Consider the following 16,766-nt stretch of genomic DNA (forward strand, 5'->3'; position numbering starts at 1 on the left):
GTAGAGACGGGGTTTCACCTTGTTGACCAGGATGGTCTCGATCTCTTGACTTCGTGATCCACCCGCCTCGGCCTCCCTAAGTGCTGGGATTACAGGCTTGAGCCACCGCGCCCGGCAATCAACCTCAGTCATCTTGAAGACGTCTCCTGAGGCCCTCTTCTGGGTGAATGGGCTTCCTCCTTCACCACAACAGGCCTCCTACCCGGCAGAGCTGGGGTGCTCCCACCCTTTCCTCACCCCAAGTGGGCCTGGCTTAGCCAAACCGGCCCGAAATGGCCACTCTGCAACAAGCTGGCAGGGGCCTTGGCGTCAGATCAACAGGCTCAACTGTAGCTGTTTCTCTGGTTGGGTGGTTATAAAACCATGAACCTTCTGCTGGCTAGACCACTGGCCCCTGGCCAGATTGCCACCCTAGGCAGTGCCAGTGAAGGACTGGGAAGGTAAGGAAAGCTGCAGTCACTGAGCCCTCACTCAGCCCTGGACTGGGTCCTCTCGTGGTTCTAAAGCCACCCTTGGCCCGTAATCTGCCATGCAGGTGAGGAAGCTGGGGAGGACAGCGTCCTAGAGCCTTGTCCAGGTTGCAGAAGAGAGCCAGCTCTCACCCTGCAGTCCTCCGTGCCCCCAGAACCCCTCTGGTCCCTGGGGAGGCATTTCCTGCCCTTGGGATGCCTTGGCATGGATATAGGCTGGGAACACACGGCACATCCAGCTGCCCTGCGTGTCTTCACAGAGTGGGCAGCAGACCTAGGAGATGTCCAAGACACAGGAATGAAGTATTCTTACCAAAAGCTTCCCAGGACAGAAGTAAACCTCCTGCCAGCTTCTGCCCTGACTGCAGCTAGAAGCCGAGCTCCACGTGGGACACAGATGTCCCTACGGCAGCACCTAGAGCATGACGGAGGCCCACCCTTGGCTTTCCTGGAGCATGAATATCCTCTGAGGAGCACCGGCCCTGGCCTCGTAGATCTTGCTGAGATTGGCGCAGAGTTTCCGGCCCGGAGCCATCGTCACCCCACCTCCCACTTGTAAAGCTCCCCACAGAATCGGACCACGGCCGGTCTCTCCGGAATCTCAGCTGAGCAGCCCTGCTCCCGCGTCTCCCTCTCCCGCAGGGCCGGTGCATTCGCAGGCTCCTCATCTGCCCCCGAGAGCGGCAGCCCTTCCCACCCTGCAGCCTGATGAGCTTGACGCCCAGGCACTCCCGAGCGCCAGTCCAGCAGCTGGCGGCAGGAGAGTGGCCTCGGGGCAGCGGGAAGGGGCCTCCGGGGGTTGGATCGGGCCTGAGCAGGGGGCCTGGAAGGACCCAGGAGTCGCCCCGTCTTCCCTCCTCCAGGTCCGGGCCGCGTCCCCGTTGAGCCCGGCGTGGCCGTTTAATGGCGTCCGTCCGCGGCCGAGGAGGAAGGGACCTAGAGAGGCTGTGCCCAGGCGACGCTGCGAGGCCAGGCCGCGTCTCGGGCCAGGGCGGTCCCGCTGCCACTGCCGCTCTTGGCCGCCGGGACCGAGCACCGCGTCGCGAGGGGAGGCCCTGGGAGGCCCGGAGGGGTTTCTGGGCCTCGCGGACACCGCGGGCCCAGGGCGGCGTCGTGGTCCTCGGTCCAGGAGCCTCCCCGAGCCCCGCGGGACACTGACGTCCCCGGCCCGGCCACCCCCGAGACCCCCGGGACCGAGTCGCCGTGGTCGCGCCGGCGCGGCGGTTGGAGGCCCCGCCCCTCCGTGCCCCTCGCAGGGCCTTCTGGGAGCTGTAGTCCCAGCCACTCCCCGATAAGCCGGGAGCGCGGCGTCTCCCCGGGACCGAGGCCCGGGGCCTGGCCCTCTCCAGCAGCGCGGGCAGGAGGAGTGGCCCGGGCGGTCGGAGGACCGGGAAGGCACCACCAGAGGACTACAACTCCCGGCATGCTTCGCGCCGGTACCGCCCAGCGCTTCCGCCCCGGCGGCGCCGCGCGGCCCTGTGGGAGCCGTAGTCCGTGTGAGCGATTCACAGCGCCGCGTGCGCCCCGGGCGCGCCGTAGCCGCGGGGCCAAGGCCGGGCGCTACGCTACGGAGGTGGCGTAAGGCGAGCGCCAGACGCGGGCAGTGGCCGGGACCGGGTCGGGGCACCCGCGGCTGAGGCGCAGGAGGCCGTCCGGGCAGCGCGGCCGGCGGCGAGAGGGGCCCTGCCGCTCTCCGGAGGCAGAAGTTGTGGATCGGCCGGCGGGGGCGAGCGGGCCCGGGGGCCGGGGCCGCGCTGCCCGGGCCGCGAGGACTGAGGCGGCGCCGCCGGGCTGTGGAGGTGAGTCCCGCCGGCCGAGCTGGGCCGGGCGCGCAGCCGGGGACCGCGGGCGGGGAGTGCGGGCTCGGTGGGCGGCGGGGCGCGCGGGCCCGGCGGGGCGCGGGAGGCCTCAGGGTCTGAGCGCGCCGGGCTCCGGGCCAGGGCAGGGACGGCCGGGCCCTCGGAGTGGGGTCAGCCCGCCGCCCGCTGGCGCCTCCAGGCCGGCGGGGGACGGGGCTGGGCTCCGGCGATGCTTCCGAGAGGAGCCCGGAGGAAGGCGGGAAGCCGGCAGGGACCCGGGCCATGTGGGTCACTCGAGGCCAGCTCCGGGGGCCGCGCACGCAGGAGGCGGCCTCGGCCCTGCCTGCCCTTGAGTGCCCTTATGTCCGGGCCCAGAGTGCGGTGCTGGTACTTGGGATGTGGTGCTTGGTGCGGGCATCGCTCCCCTGTCACTTGGGGAACGGCCTGGGGGCAGCCAGCTGGCATGGAGGGACTGGCAGGAGCCTTGCCTGTGCCAGCCATGCCAGTGTTGTCTTCCCTGTCCCTCCGGGGCTGCTGCGGCGCCAAATGGGAAGTTGCAGACTCTGCTCTCTGACAAGCGCGCCCTTCCTGCTGGCTGCAGAAGAGGCCCCTCCAGTCCTGGCCAGGAAAACTCTTGTGTGAGGTTGCCTGGCCCGGCGAGCTCTCGGGGTCCCCTTACTGCCCTGGAGTTTGTTGCCAGACTGCTGGTAACAGGACCCAGAGAGCAATGGTGACGCCCAGAACCTGAGGCCATGCCTGGGTCTGTGGGGAGGACTGGGGCTCAGTGGGGTGCTGAAGAGTTGTGTGCTTCTCCTTTGGGAAACCCGGATCTCCTCTGCCCAGGTCTGAGGGGTGCGGAAGCTTGAGTCAGGGTTCAGTGTGGGAGTGCGGCGCCCCATGATTGCCTCCTCACTCCCGGAGTCTGGGGCTGGGCAAGGATGTAGGGGTAATTCTGCCTCCGGGTTCTGAGTGACTTCTCAACTGTGAAGCAGGGCAAGAGCGATTGTTTTTCTGGTCTGGCAGGGGGAGGCAGGTCCTGCAGGAAACCAGCTTGGCCTGGCCTTGGGTTGGGTGTGTCTTGCCTTCTCTGAGGTCCTTCTGCTCTTGGGAGGAGCACCCCTCTTTTTCCCGCTTCTGTCTCTGTGTCTGAGGCCCTCCAGAGCGGCTTGATTGGCACGAGGAACCAGTGATCTCTGAGTCCCCAGGAGAGCCCAAGGCTCAGTGACTGTGCAACTGCACAGGGCCTCCTGTCTGAGCCTCCACAGACTGTGGTCTCTGAGAGCAGGAAGTGGCTGTTCCCCTCTAATGCTGCCTCTGTGTAAGAGCCTCAGCCCTGCTGGACCTCTCTCTGGGCACCCCGCACTTTATCCTTGCCCAGGCCTCTGGCAGCACTCCGGTCACCCCATTGCCACTGGCGAGGAAGCCGACGCTGGAGGATGGCTGTGATGGCAGGGGAGGGGCGGAGGGAGGCCGAGCGCGGGGACCTGTTCCATCACCTTATACGAGGCGATTAGAGGGAAGGATTCTGCTGCCCGAAAAACCCTCCAAAACCGTGGGAGTTGTTCATGGGCCTGAGCCATTGCTGAAGACCCTGAGGGAGTCTGCCACCCACGTAGCCATTGGTGGCCAAGCAGCCCGTGGTCCAGCCTTCTGGCCCCAGCTGTGGCATCTCTCCTCACTGCACCGGGTGTGGGCAGGTGCTGAGAAGGAGAACCACATCATTAGACGACACGGTGTGGGGTCTCTGAGAAACAGTGACAGAGCCCAGGAGGGCAGCTGACATGTCGTGAGACACGGGATGGGCTTGGGTGGTTTCTTCATCAGACACGGAAGAAGGAGACCCCGTGCCTGGGGGCTGCCGTGGGCGCTGTGCTCTCCTGTTCTCCCAGTCTGTGCCTCTGGTCCCACCCTAGACCTTGTTGTCTGACCCCCGGCACAGCCAGAGTGCCCAGAAGCCCAGTGGGGACTTGTTCTCTCCCTAAAGCTCTTCCACATCCCTCGTAACCTCTCCGTGTGAATGTGCGCTTCCTTACCACCTGCCTGTGCCTTGGCTGCGTGGAGCCACTGGACGCTCGTGCCCCGTGCTGGCGGGAACGCTCAAGTCTGTGCATCGCTCTGATGCCCCTCCAGCGGTCTCTGGCTCCCCTCCGTGGGATCTGCCTGCAGCAGTTACGCTTGGGACGGTCCTGTCTCCCTGTTCAATGTGGCGCTGGGAGGGCAGGGGCCATTTCTGTTTCTTGGTAGGCCCAGTGCCCAGCACCGTCTAGGCAGTCAGTGAGCACCATGGTCAGCCCTCACCACAGGCAGTTCTGGATATTTGAGTTCTGGTGGCCAAGGGGGACTCCTGGGTGCTCCAGAAAGGCAGCACAGCAGTCCCTTTGGTGTGGAAGTGGCCACACCTGACTTGGGCTCATTTCTGAGTCTGAGAGAACAGACGTGCCGGCCTGTGGCCCTTGCGTGCCTGTCTCCCTGCAGGGAGGCTGTGGGTGGAGGCTGGGTCTGGAGGCCTGTTCAGCCACACCCCGTTACGTGTGGGCCCCATGCAGCTGGGTGCAGACCTCACAGTGCGTGGCCCAGGCGGGAGTCTGTGGATGGCTGCATTGTGCCAGTAGGACAGGGGCTGCTGCTGGGCCCCCAGGGTGCAGGGAGCGGGGGCTGTGGGAGGACAGGGGCATCCTAGTCTGGCGCAGGGGCCCCTCGATGAGCTGCATCCGGCGGTTAATTCGCACACTCTCTGCGGGGCCTGCCTGAGTGCTGCACAGGAGCGGGGCCTGCCTGAGTGCTGCACAGGAGGCCAGGGTGGTCGCACTCCCCAGGACTTACCTAGGGCACCAGGGTAGACTCCTTGAGTCCCTCCCCCCCGGCCTCCAGACACCGCGATTTCTCAGGTTCCCTGAGGTCAAAGCAAAGCCACAAGGGTTGCCATCCCGCCTCCCTGGCGGGCCTAGTCAGGAGTCAAGGCAGGCCGATCACTTGCACTGTGCCCAGTTGCAAGTGGTGATTGCCGCTTCAGCCTGCTCTGTGGAAGGAGCTCCCTCCGCTACAGAGAGAGTTACTCCTCATGCCCTCCCCCTCACTTTTCTTGAAAAAGTTGCCCTTTATTTTTAAGATGTTTTAAATTTTACTTTTTTGAGTCAGGCTCTGTCACCCAGGCTAGAGTGCAGTTGTGATCATAGCTCACCGTAGCCTCAAACTTCTGGGCTCAAGTGATCCTCCTGCCTCAGGCTCCCAAAGCACTGGGACTGCAGGCGGGTCCACCACACCCAGCCTCTGCCCTTTCGAAGTAAAATCCCCAGGCAGGCTGCTGCCCTCTGCTTGATCCCCACTCCCTACCCCCTACCTCTCAGCCCCTGTAATGAGAAGGCAGTAAGCTTTGGGGCTCTCTGGATCCCCTGCCCTTCCTGAAAAGGTGGCCGCAGAGAGGCTGGAGCTGGTAGGGGAAGAGGTGCCAAGAGGCCTCCTCTGGGTCCCAGGGCCCCACGGCTCCCAAGGCCTCAGTCTCCCTCTCTGGGATGAGAGGTGCCCCCTGCGTCCCTGTGGGTCCTGCTTGGCCACTGGCAAGATCACCAGGCTGCCTAGATCAGGGCTGCTCCTGCCAGCACTTGGCAAGCACAGAAACAGAGAAGTCCCAAAACACACATGCTTGTCTGGTCCTTTTTTTCCTGTTAAAAAAAAAAAATAGAATTTGGGGCCAGGCACAGTGGCTCCCGCCTGTAACCCTAGCACTTTCGGAGGCCAAGGCAGGTGGATCACCTGAGGTCAGGAGTTCGAGATCAGCCTGACCCATATGGCGAAACCCTATCTCAGCTAAAACTTAGCCAGGTGTGGTGGCGTGTGCCTGCAATCCCAGCTACTCGGGAGTCTGACACTGGAGAATTGCTTGAACCTGGGAGGCAGAGGTGGCAATGAGCAGAGATTGCACTGCTACACTGCAGCCTAGAGGAAGACTCTGTCTAAAAAAAAAAAAAAAAAGAATTCAGCTAAGCTCACCTGTAATCCTAGCATGTTGGGAGGCCGAAGCAGGTGGATCACCTGAGGTCAGGAGTTCGAGACCAGCTTGGCCAACATGGCAAAACCCCATCTCTACTAAAAATACAAAAATTAGCTGGGCATAGTGGTGCATGCCTGTAGTCCCAGCTACTCAGGAGGCTGAGACAGGAGAATTGCCTGAACCCGAGGGGTGGAGGTTGCAGTGAGCCGAGATCGTGCCACTGCACTCCAGCCTGGGAAAAAGAGCGAGACTCTGTCTCCAAAAAAACAAAAAAGAATTCAGCGTCAATGCTGAACTTGTGAAACTAAAAGTCAAAATCCTGAGTGTTCCCATTTCCCTGACAATATCATTTTGAAAAATGTGCAAGGCCTCACTGAGGGGGTGTGCCACCCTAGAGACAGAAAGGGGCGCAGGAGTGACCCCATTACCCCATGTGTCCTTCCAGACACCCTGCTCAGCTCAGCCCAAGCTCCTCACCATCGCTGCAGAGATGCCTCTGCTCTCCTCCACCCTCAAAGGCCAAGCGGCTCTAAGGCAGTGAGGATCCAGCCCATCAGAGGGTGCGGGTGTTCACCAGTGAGCAGCATCGGAGTGTCTCAGAGCAGCTCTGAACGGGCCAAGGAAGTGAAGCCCTGTCCGGAGAGCCGGGTGGGACAGCGCAGCCTGAATGGCTGGCGCCCCAGTGCTGCTCTGAGCCCTCTGGGTGCGCAGGCCGCCAGTCCTCTGACTTCCACCCGGAGCTGGTGGCTGGTGCCTCTGCAGACTGCAAGGTTCCTGGCAAATACAGAGATCTCAAGCCCCAGAAGAGCCCCCTGCCGTTAGCGAGGGGTTAGTCCCGAGGCCTCTGTTCTGTACCCGGCTCTCGGGTGGGCTCTGTGGACCACTCTTCTGAGGTGAGGCCTGGGCCTCCCTCTCTGTGCTACAGGCACCCCTCACCACAGCATCCTCGGTGCTGATCACAGAGAGGGTGCTGGGCCGGGGGAGCGTCTCACGCCTGTCATCCCAGCTCTCTGGGAGGCCGAGGCAGGTGGGTCATTTGAGGTCAGGAGTTCGAGACCAGCCTGGCCAACGTGGTGAAACCCTGTCTACTAAAAATACAAAAATTAGCCAGGCGTGGCGGCACATGCCTGTAGTCCCGGCTGCTTGGGAGGCTGAGACAGGAGAATCGCTAGAACCCAAGAGGCGGAGGTTGCAGTGAGCCGAGATCTTGCCACTGCACTCCAGCCTGGGAGACAGTGAGTCTGTCTCAAAAAAATTTAAAAAATTAAAAAAAAAAAAAGGTGATGACTGAGTGAGAAGGCCACAGTAGGCCCCACACGGCCCAGGAAGGAGGGGGCAGGGAGGGTGGGCGGCCTACCCACCGCCGTGGCACCGCCATGGGAAGCGTGCCGAGAGGAGCAAAGCCACCTGGCTCGAGGCAGCGGCTGCGCTGGAGGCGGTTAGAGTGGCCGGGTGGTGCCCGGGCCTGCGTCCAGCGGAGTCGAGGTGGCTGCCTGGCCATGTGCCTGAGCTCTGCCCAGCTGGACACCTTTCCCTGGCCGTTTGCAGGAAGCCTGGCTGCCTCCCTAGCTGGTGCTGCTCTGTGGCCCTGCCCGTGGACTCTTGCCCATGGCCTGTTCCCTGCAGCAGAGCCAGGCTGTGGGAGATCGGGACAGGATCCCGAACAGCCCTGTCCGCGGTGCTGGCTGGCTGGGCCTTAAACCAGGGTAGTGAGGAACCGGCTGAGCCCATGCTGCTCCCCAGGCTGCCTTTGGCTCTCAGAGAGACACAGCTTCTAAGGCGAAGGGTCTCCTGGGACTGATTTCCAGGGACTCTGACTCCTGCAGAGAGGCCCGGAGGCGGGGCTTGGTGTTCCAGGGTCAGAGTCCTCCCGGAGGAAGCCGGATGCCTGATGAGATGCCTCCCTTCCTCCCTTCCTCCCTTCCTAGGCAGCAGCCAGACAGGGCACAGGGGCTTGGGAGCAGCTGCAGCTTCAGGTGAGTTTGTTCCCAAGCACTGCGGCTCAGGTGTGGGTTTGTATGGGCTGCAGATGTTTGCGGAGCAGCAGGGTTGGAGTGCCAGGGCTGGTGGCCTCTCTCAGAGCCCTTGGTTCACAGAACCCCTGCCCGTCCTGAAGAGCCTGGTTCTCCCAGCCGTTTGGGCTGTGGTCCTGTGGTGGGAGGTGACCGTGAGGGCGGTCAGGGATCCTGGGGGGGCGCGTGTCCCTTTGGTGGCCCCCCCTGTGCTGTGGCCCTGGCCCCCAAATGGAGCCTCCTGCCCCCCATGGCATTGCCGGGACAGTGCTGGAAGGGCTGGTGAGGAATGTGTGCCCGGCCCCGCTGCTTTCCTCAGCCAGGAGGGGGCCTGGCTGGGCACTGGCCGGTACGGGCACGTAGGGTGCCTGGTCCCCGGGGAGCGGCCTCCATCTATGTCTGGAGAATGCCGTCCTGCCTTTTCTCGTTGGAGGTGAACGGTCGTAGTTCACGTCCTCGCCCAGGCGGGGCCCTGGCCTGGTTTCTTGTAGGGTGATGGGAAGCCCTGTCTCCAGCCCTTCCACTCTTCTCATGCAGGAGCTTCACGTCCTCAGGGCCATCTCCTCCACAGGTGCCCCTAGCTGAGTGGGGATGAAGGCAGAGGTGCCGGTCTTCAGGTCGTGGGGACCCACTGAGCTTCGTCCCGGTAGTGGCTGGCTCTTGCTTCCTGTCTGGACCAGCAGTCTCTGGTCTGGTGGGTGCATTCCTAGGGCACAGTGGGGTTGCCATGGGGCCAGGACAGGCTGCCAGTTGCCAGGACAGGGGGACCTCCATTCTCCGTCTGCCACCCCCCACTCCCCTGACTTGAGCAGGGTGACATTGGGGCATCCTTGTTGGAGTTGCTGCGCTTCCCGTGGTGGCGAGATGGCTCTGAAAGATTGATGGAGATTTAGGCTCCTGGGAGCAGGTGCCGTGTGAGTGGGACACGCCTGTGTCACCTGTAGGGCAGGGGAGGCGGGGAGGCCCAGGGAGTCCAGCCGTGTGCGTCATTAGCCAGCTATAATGTGGGGAGCGTGTGTGGAGTGGACGTAGCTGTGGGTTCCACCTGCGCAAGGGGGGATCGCTGTGCCAGCCTCGCTCCCCAGATGGGACGCTGACTCGGGAGCTGCCTTTGCCTGCACCCACCAGAGCATCAGGAGCACACATCCCGTCCCTACGTGTCACCCCTGCTGAGCCCAGCACTTACTGAGAGGCACCCAAAGACCCCGTCCTGCCCCGGGTGGTCTGTCAAGGCACCAGAGACCCCCGGAAGACCTCAGTGGCTGCAGATGGAGCGGGGCAGTGACATTCACCTCCAGGACCCAGCCCTGTGCTGAGTCCTGGGCAGCGTGGTCACCCTGGCCCTTCTCGTCATCGTCCCCTGGCTGGACACTCCCTGAGGCCCTCACTAGGTGCATGCGCAGCACGCCTCATGCAGGACAGGGACCAGCCAGTTGGCCCTGCTCATTAGCCGCTTGTCCCCACAAGACAGTGGCGGCCCCACCTCCCCAATTCCCTGAGGCTGGATCTAGGCCACCGCCCCATTTAAAACGAGGACAGCGGTTCCCAGCGAGGGCAGGGAGCTGCACAGTTGGACTTGTAGGGAAAGGCACAGGTCCACACAGTCCTGGGCCCTCCTCACCCTGCCCCTCCAGGGAGCCCGGAGGTGGGCGTGGCTACAGCCTGGCTCTGTGACAGTTGTATGTCACAGCCACTCTTGAGGCGCTACCCTGAGAGTGAGCCCCTGCAGGCAGGGCTCCTGCTGATTCCCACTGCAGAGGCCTGAACACGTGGGCAGATAAGCCAGTGGGGGCACGTGTGGCCCACAGGAGCGGCACCGATACTTGGCCACCAGCAGGCCCACAGGAGCAGCAGTGGCACAGGGTGTGTCCCTGGGGGACCTGCCCGACGCACTACTTGGTGAAAGGGGCCCCACCCCTCCCCGGTTATTGGGACAGAGAGCCAGGATGGGAACCACAGATTGAGCTGACCTGCGTCCAGCCCTCCTCAGGGTCCCTGCACTGGGCAGCATGTGGTGGTTCACGTGTGCCCAGGCCCTGGGAGTGGCGAGCGAGCTTCCTCCTGACAGCCCCTGTCCCCGGTGTCCTCAGGCGAGTGGCCCTGGTGTGATGACCCCCCTCCCGAGGTCTGGCCGGAGTTAGCACCCACGGCCTAGATTTTCCAGCACTCTCTGGGGGACCTCCAGAGATGGCACCGCTGAACCTGAGAGGCACCTGTCTCTGCCCCCCTGCCTGGGGGCTGTCCCTGGTTGGTTCTGCCTTCCTTCCTTCTCACCACTCCTTGCCCCTCTTTACTGGGGTCCCCTCCCTTCAGAGTCTTTTGTAAATGCAGTTCCCACCCACGGACAGGCCTCCCTCTTGTCCAGGTGGGTCCCGCAGGGTCACTTGCTTGAGACCAGCTCTGGCTCCAGGAGGGTTTTCTGAGCAAGCCCAGGGGAGCGGGAGGCTGAGAGCAGCTCACCTCCTGCCCGAGTGCAGCTGGGCACCATTTCTGCCGTCGGCCTGCTGAAGGCATCAATGAGGAGCAGGCGGGGCCTTGTGGGAGGCTGTGTTTCTGGCAGCGCTCGTGACTCCAGGTGCCACGAGGGTGAATGGGTGGGTGGGTGGGTGGGTGGGCAAGTGTTGAAGGAGCTGAGACTGGCCCCTGAGGGTGTGCAGTCCTCACAGAGAACAGGGACAGGGCTCCTGTCAGAGCCATACTAGCTCAGGACCTGGTGCCTGCCTGTCCGTAGGCACCTCCACTAGTCCAGGCTCCCACCCAAGCCCTGCCCCACCCTGCTCAGGATTTGGCTGCAGAAGAGGAGTGTCAGAAATGTCCAGCCATCTCCCATGAGCGACACCTGCGTGGCATGGGCTGTGGAGTGCAGGAGCTGTTTGGGTTGCTTCAGCATCTGGCATAGCTACGCAAGAGGCCTGGGTTGATGTGGGCTCCCTGCTGGCAAGCCTGCTCCATGTGTGCTGGGCTCCTGGCCTTGCTTCCATGTGGCATTTGAGACCCCGTGGACCTTGCCTGTGTCCTGCGCATTTGAGGGCTGCCCCTTGTGGAGGCCGTCAGCACTCGTGGCTGCAGGGCCTGTAGTGTGGCATGTCCACGTGAGATGAGCTGGCGGTCACAGTAGTGTCCGGGAACCCAGACTGGAGAATGGGTCCTGAATGTCTGCATTGTGTTTCATGTTCATTTCATACGGACGCAACGTGTCTCAGAGACTGCACAGCACGCTGTTTTACCTGTTCCTTTCCCCCGTCTCATGTGGCTGCCAGGAGACCCACCACGACTCCTGTGGCTCCTTCCACACTGCGCGGCGCTCTCCGGCCTGGCCTGCAGGTGCCCCTCTGAGGGCAGACGTGAGCACAGGGTGGTCCCTGGGGAGAAGCACCTGTGGGTGAGTGAGCCAGGCTGTGCACATTCAGACTTCTGCAGACCCCGAGACCTGAATTTCGTGTAACTCTCACCTTGCACAGAGGTTGGTTTTTAAAAGCCATTGTTGACTTGCGGGTTGGACAAGGCGTTGGGCTGGGCTGTGGTCCGCACCCCACGCTGGACCCGTCCTTCCTGTGCCCTGAGCCACCAAGGCAGGCGGATCACCTGAGGTCAGCAGATCAAGACCAGCCTGAGCCGGGCGCGGTGGCTCAAGCCTGTAATCCCAGCACTTTGGGAGGCCGATGCAGGTGGATCACGAGGTCAAGAGATCGAGACCATCCTGGTCAACATGGTGAAACCCCGTCTCTACGAAAAATACAAAAAATTAGCTGGGTATGGTGGCGCGTGCCTGTAATCCCAGCGACCCAGGAGGCTGAGGCAGGAGAATTGCCTGAACCCAGGAGGCGGAGGTTGCGGTGAGCCGAGATCGCGCCATTGCACTCCAGCCTGGGTAACAAGAGCGAAACTCCATCCCAAAAAAAAAAAAAAAAAAAGACCAGCCTGAACAACATGGTGAAACCACATCTTTACTAAAAACTGCAAAAAATTGGGCGTGGTAGCAGGCACCTGTAATCCCAGCTACTCAAGAGGCTGAGGCAGGAGAATCGCTTGAACCCCGGAGGTGGAGGTTGTAACGAGCCAAGATTGCACTATTGCACTCCAGTCTGGACAACAAGAACGAAACTCTGTCTAAAAAAAAAAAAAAAAAAGAGCGAGTTCTCACTGTATTGCCCAGGCTGGAGTGCAGTGTTGTGACCTTGGCCGGTTGTGGTCTTGACCTCCTGTGCTCAAGCCAACATCCCGCGTCAGCCTCCTGAGAAGCGAGGCCTGCAGGTGCACACCACCACCCCCAGGCGGTTTAAATTTTCTGTAGAGACAGGGTCTCACTGTGTTGCCCAGGCTGGTCTCGAACTCCTAGGCTCAAGTGATGCTCCACATACGGCAGCTTTGACACATATTGTACCGTTTCCTCCCAAGCTCTATCCTGACACGGGCTGTGTCCCAGAGACCAAATCACAAGCTGGAAGAAGGGCTGTGAGTGTGTGACAGAGGACCCCAGGGGCAGGAACTGCTGGGCCAGATGGGCTGCTGGTCAACCCACTGCCAGCCAGCCTACCTGGATGCCCACCTTGGCCCTGATCTTGGTGGGCAGAGCAGCTGCCTGCAGCTGGCAGGGTCTTCCCTTCGCAGGGTTAATGTTCTCGGCTGTATTTGATCTCTCCTCAGCCAGAGGGGGCAAAATGGCCTTCCCGGAAGCACAGGTGGGCCACCGCCAGAAACCCTGACAGCTCGTGCCTCTCCCGGGCCTCCCAGCAGGGGTGGCTCTGTGGGTGCACCCAGTTGGGCTGCCGTCCTTCTGGGAGGCTCCAGAATGGCGTGTGGGCAGCTGTGTGACCCGGCTCCAGGTCTCCCATCTGGCCTGGGCCTGCAGCAGTTCCCGACACCCTCTGCTACCTCCCACACCTCCACTCGGGTAGACGTCCCCTTGTCCCTTCTTCTGTGATAAAGCACAAGAGTGTGATCTCTTTTCTCACCAAGGAATCCTACATCTCTGAATACTACAGATGTGATGCTGGGCTTTTGGGGGCCAGGGTGCGTCCTGGGCCCCTGAGGGAGGAGCCCCGTGGGTACTGAACTTGGGCCCCAGGCCCTGCACCGAGACATCCCCTCAGCCCACCCAGACGGCTGGGCATGCTGGGAAGTCCTCCTGGGCCACGTGTGTGAATCATGCTGTTTCTTCTCTATTTTCTCTCTCTGTCTGTTTATTTTTGTTGTGTGTCACTCTGACCAGCCGGCCGCCCTGTCTCTTCCCTCCATGCTCCGCTTCGCCCGCTGCTGGCCAGAGGTGACCAGGTCCGGCTGTCAGCACGGCCGCCGGCCGGGGGGCCATGGGGAGCTCCGCCTCCTCCCTGGCCGCGGAGACCGAGTCGGACCACAGCTTCCCCGGGGGGCCGCCCTACCCAGGCCCCCCGGCAGCGGCTGGCTGGTGTAGGAGCGGCTCAGGGGGGCCTGTCTGGGGAGGTCCCCTGGTCAGCCGGCAGCACCAGCCGCCACGCCCCCGGGCCCGAAGGTAAGAGGTGGGGAGGGGCAGCCCCGGAGGGGTCCCTGGGGTAGGAGGCCTTTCTCCATGGCAGAGGTGCTTGCAGAGAAGTGGGTCCCTGCCCCTTGCAGCTGTGGCAGCTCTCTTCCCCGCTAAGCAGGAGCTGAGCAGGTCCGGGACCCCGGCCTCAGCTTGGCTGGTCAGTGGTGGGATGGGGCATGTGCGTCCAGTCCCAGCGGCCCTGTGTTTCTCACAGGTTGTGCTGTTCCACGCAGAGGCTGTTTCTGAAGCTTCTCTGTGGGCTGGGGTCCCCGCCAGCTACAGGCACTGGGCATGCTGCCTGCCACCCACGGTTTCAGAGCTGCCGGCACTTGCTGGGCTCTGCCTGCTGCCCCCCGGGGTCACGGGCCACATGGTTTGGTGCGGGCTCCTCCATGCGCTGGCTCTTCGTAGCTGTTGCCGTGGCCTTGGCTATCTGCTGGGTCCCTGGGGAACCCCAGGCGGTGAGCTCTGAACTGGGTGGACCCCACTGATGCCCCTGCCATCACCCGTCCTGTGCCCTCACTGGAGGCAGGGACACTCAGGGGCCCGGGGCCTTGGGGCCGGAGCTGCAGTGGCAGCCATTCCTCTCAGTGTCCAGGACTGGCTCCTGCAGGCAATGTGCCTGCATCTAGCCCTCAAAAGGCCCTGCCAGGCTCCCACGTGGGACGGCGTCCTGCTCTCTGCTGGCCCCCAGATGGGAGGGATGAGTGTGGAGCTGCAGGCAGTGGGCAAGGCCACGGTGGGTGGCCAGGCCTGGGGTACCAGCCTCCAGGTGGCATCCACGCCAAGGCCTGAGCTCCTGCCAATGAGGGCTGAGAATGCACAGGATTAGCCAGGGGCCATGTGGGGGAACCCTGGAGTCCCATCTGAGAGTTACCCTGATGGACAGGGAGGCATGCCAGAGGCAGGACCGTGGAGGGCCGGTGTGGGGCCTGGTGGTCGGCAGGGGAAGGGCCTCTGTGCTCCTCCTGCACGTGGTGGCACTGGAGTACGTCCCCAGTTCCTGGTGCCCCTGCACCAGTGGCGTCCCAGTGAGCGTCTCCACGTGTGCCGACAGCAGCCTTGTGGAAGTGGAACTTACCAGATTCGCCTGTTACAAAGGTGCAGTTCGGTCACTTGGCCGTTTGTAGAGTGGTGCAGCCATCATGCGTCCAGCGTTACCGTATCCCACAGCCCAGACGACCCCAGCCCCAGATGGCCACCCACCGGCTTCCTGCCTGGGTTTGCCTTGCGCAGAAGGTACGTGGCTGTGGAGCCACAGGACGCGTGGCCCGGTGTCTGGCTTCTTGACGTGGCCTCATGCCCTCCAGGTTCATGCACGTTGCCGCCATGGCAGTGCCATTCACCACTCCGTGTCGGGATGAACCGCATTTTATCTGTTCATGGACACGAGGGTTGCTTCCACTTGGCTTCTGTGAATGATGCTGTGGACATTCTTTACGAGGTTTTGCGTGGTCCTGTTTTCATTTATCTTGCGTAGGTACCTAGAAGTGGGATTGCGGGGGTGTGTGGTAAACCTCCGCAACTTCCTAAGAAACCACCAAGCTGTTTTCCACAGCGGCTGCGTCACTTGGTTCCCACCAGCAACGCTGGGGTGGGTCCCGGCCTCCCCCCCTCGACAGCTCCTGCTGTTGCCTGTCCTTGTGCTTCTGGCCATCCCAGGGGGTGGGAGCTGGTTTCTCCTTAGCTTTGCTCTGCATTTCCCTGGCGGCCAGCCACGTCTCGTCCACCCACACCTGTCTTTTCTTCTTTTCTTTTTTTTGAGACAAAGTCTTGCCGTGTCTCCCAGGCTGGAGTACAATGGCGTGATCTCGGCTCACTGCAACCTCCACCTTCTGGGCCCAAACGATTCTCCTGCCTCGGCCTCCCAAGTAGCTGGGATCACAGGCACGTGCCACCACGCCCAGCTAATTTTTGTATCTTTAATAGAGATGGGGTTTTACCACATTGGCCAAGCTGGTCTCAAACTCCTGACCTCTTGATCTGCCCTCCTTGGCCTCCCAAAGTGCTGGGATTACAGATGTGAGGCACTGAACCCAGCCTTTTTTTTCTTTCTTAACTGATTGCTTGATTCTTGAGACAAGATCTCACTCTGTCACGCAGGCTGGAGTGCGGTGCTGTGATCACGCCCACTGCACTTCCTACCTCCTGGGTTCAAGCGAACCTCCCGTCTCAGCCTCCTAAGTAGCTGGATCTACATGTGTGCACCACCATAGCTGGTTAATTAAGAAAAAAAAAAGTTAGTTGGCCAGGCGCGGTGGCTCACACCTGTAATCCCAGCACTTTGGGAGGCTGAGGTGGGTGGATCACCTGAGGTCAGGAGTTTGAGACCAGCCTGACCAATATGGTGAAACCCTGTCTCTACTAAAAATACAAAAGTTAGCTGGGCATGGTTGTGCGCGGCTGTAGTCCCAGCTATTCCGGAGGCTGAGGCAGGAGAATCACTTGAGCCCAGGAGGCAGAGGTTGCAGTGAGCCGAGGTTGCACCACTGCACTCCAGCCTGGGTGAGGGAGAAAGACTCCGTCTCGAAATAAATAAATAAATAATGTTTGTAGAGACAGGGTCTGACTCTGTTGCCCAGGCTGGTCTCAAACTCCTGGGCTCAAGCAGCCTCCCAAATGCTGGGATTACATGTCCGGCTTTACACGTGTTCTTTCCTTTCCATTTACTTAGAGAAGAGCTGCTGGGCTGGGCCGTGGCTCCCAGGGCAGTGGCTGCGTGGCTGGAGTGCATGCTGAATGCTGTGTGGCAGCCAGGCAGCAAGCACCCCACATACTTTCCACGGGTGACGGCTGCTCTTGCTCTTATTTTTTACTAAATTTATGTGTACAAAAGAAAGTTCAAGGTGGTTTTTTTTTGTTTTTTGTTTTTTTTTTTTGAGACGGAGTTTCGCTCGTTACCCAGGCTGGAGTGCAATGGCGCAATCTCGGCTCACCACAACCTCCGCCTCCTGGGTTCAGGCAATTCTCCTGCCTCAGCCTCCTGAGTAG

At 61.7% G+C, this 16,766-nt stretch overlaps 1 protein-coding gene across 4 annotated transcripts in view; it reads left to right on the plus strand.

Annotated features, from left to right (window-relative positions):
• The first annotated feature begins 1,999 nt into the window (after positions 1-1,999).
• Positions 2,000-16,766, plus strand: part of CAPN15 (calpain 15) — a 27,699-nt gene continuing 12,932 nt past the window's right edge. Inside the window, exons 1-2 of one of the 4 annotated variants that reach the window (XM_017510884.2) lie at positions 2,000-2,269; positions 13,485-13,763. In XM_017510884.2, the coding sequence (XP_017366373.1) occupies positions 13,582-13,763 (182 nt within the window). In that variant the 5' untranslated portion in view covers positions 2,000-2,269; positions 13,485-13,581. Of the gene's footprint in view, positions 2,270-8,032; positions 8,237-13,484; positions 13,764-16,766 lie in introns of those variants that run through there. The other 3 variants (XM_017510883.2, XM_017510885.2, XM_037732263.1) reach the window with 3 other exon arrangements.

This window comes from Cebus imitator, unplaced genomic scaffold, assembly GCF_001604975.1.
Source record: "Cebus imitator isolate Cc_AM_T3 unplaced genomic scaffold, Cebus_imitator-1.0 Scaffold444, whole genome shotgun sequence".
Classification (NCBI taxonomy): Eukaryota; Metazoa; Chordata; class Mammalia; order Primates; family Cebidae; genus Cebus; species Cebus imitator.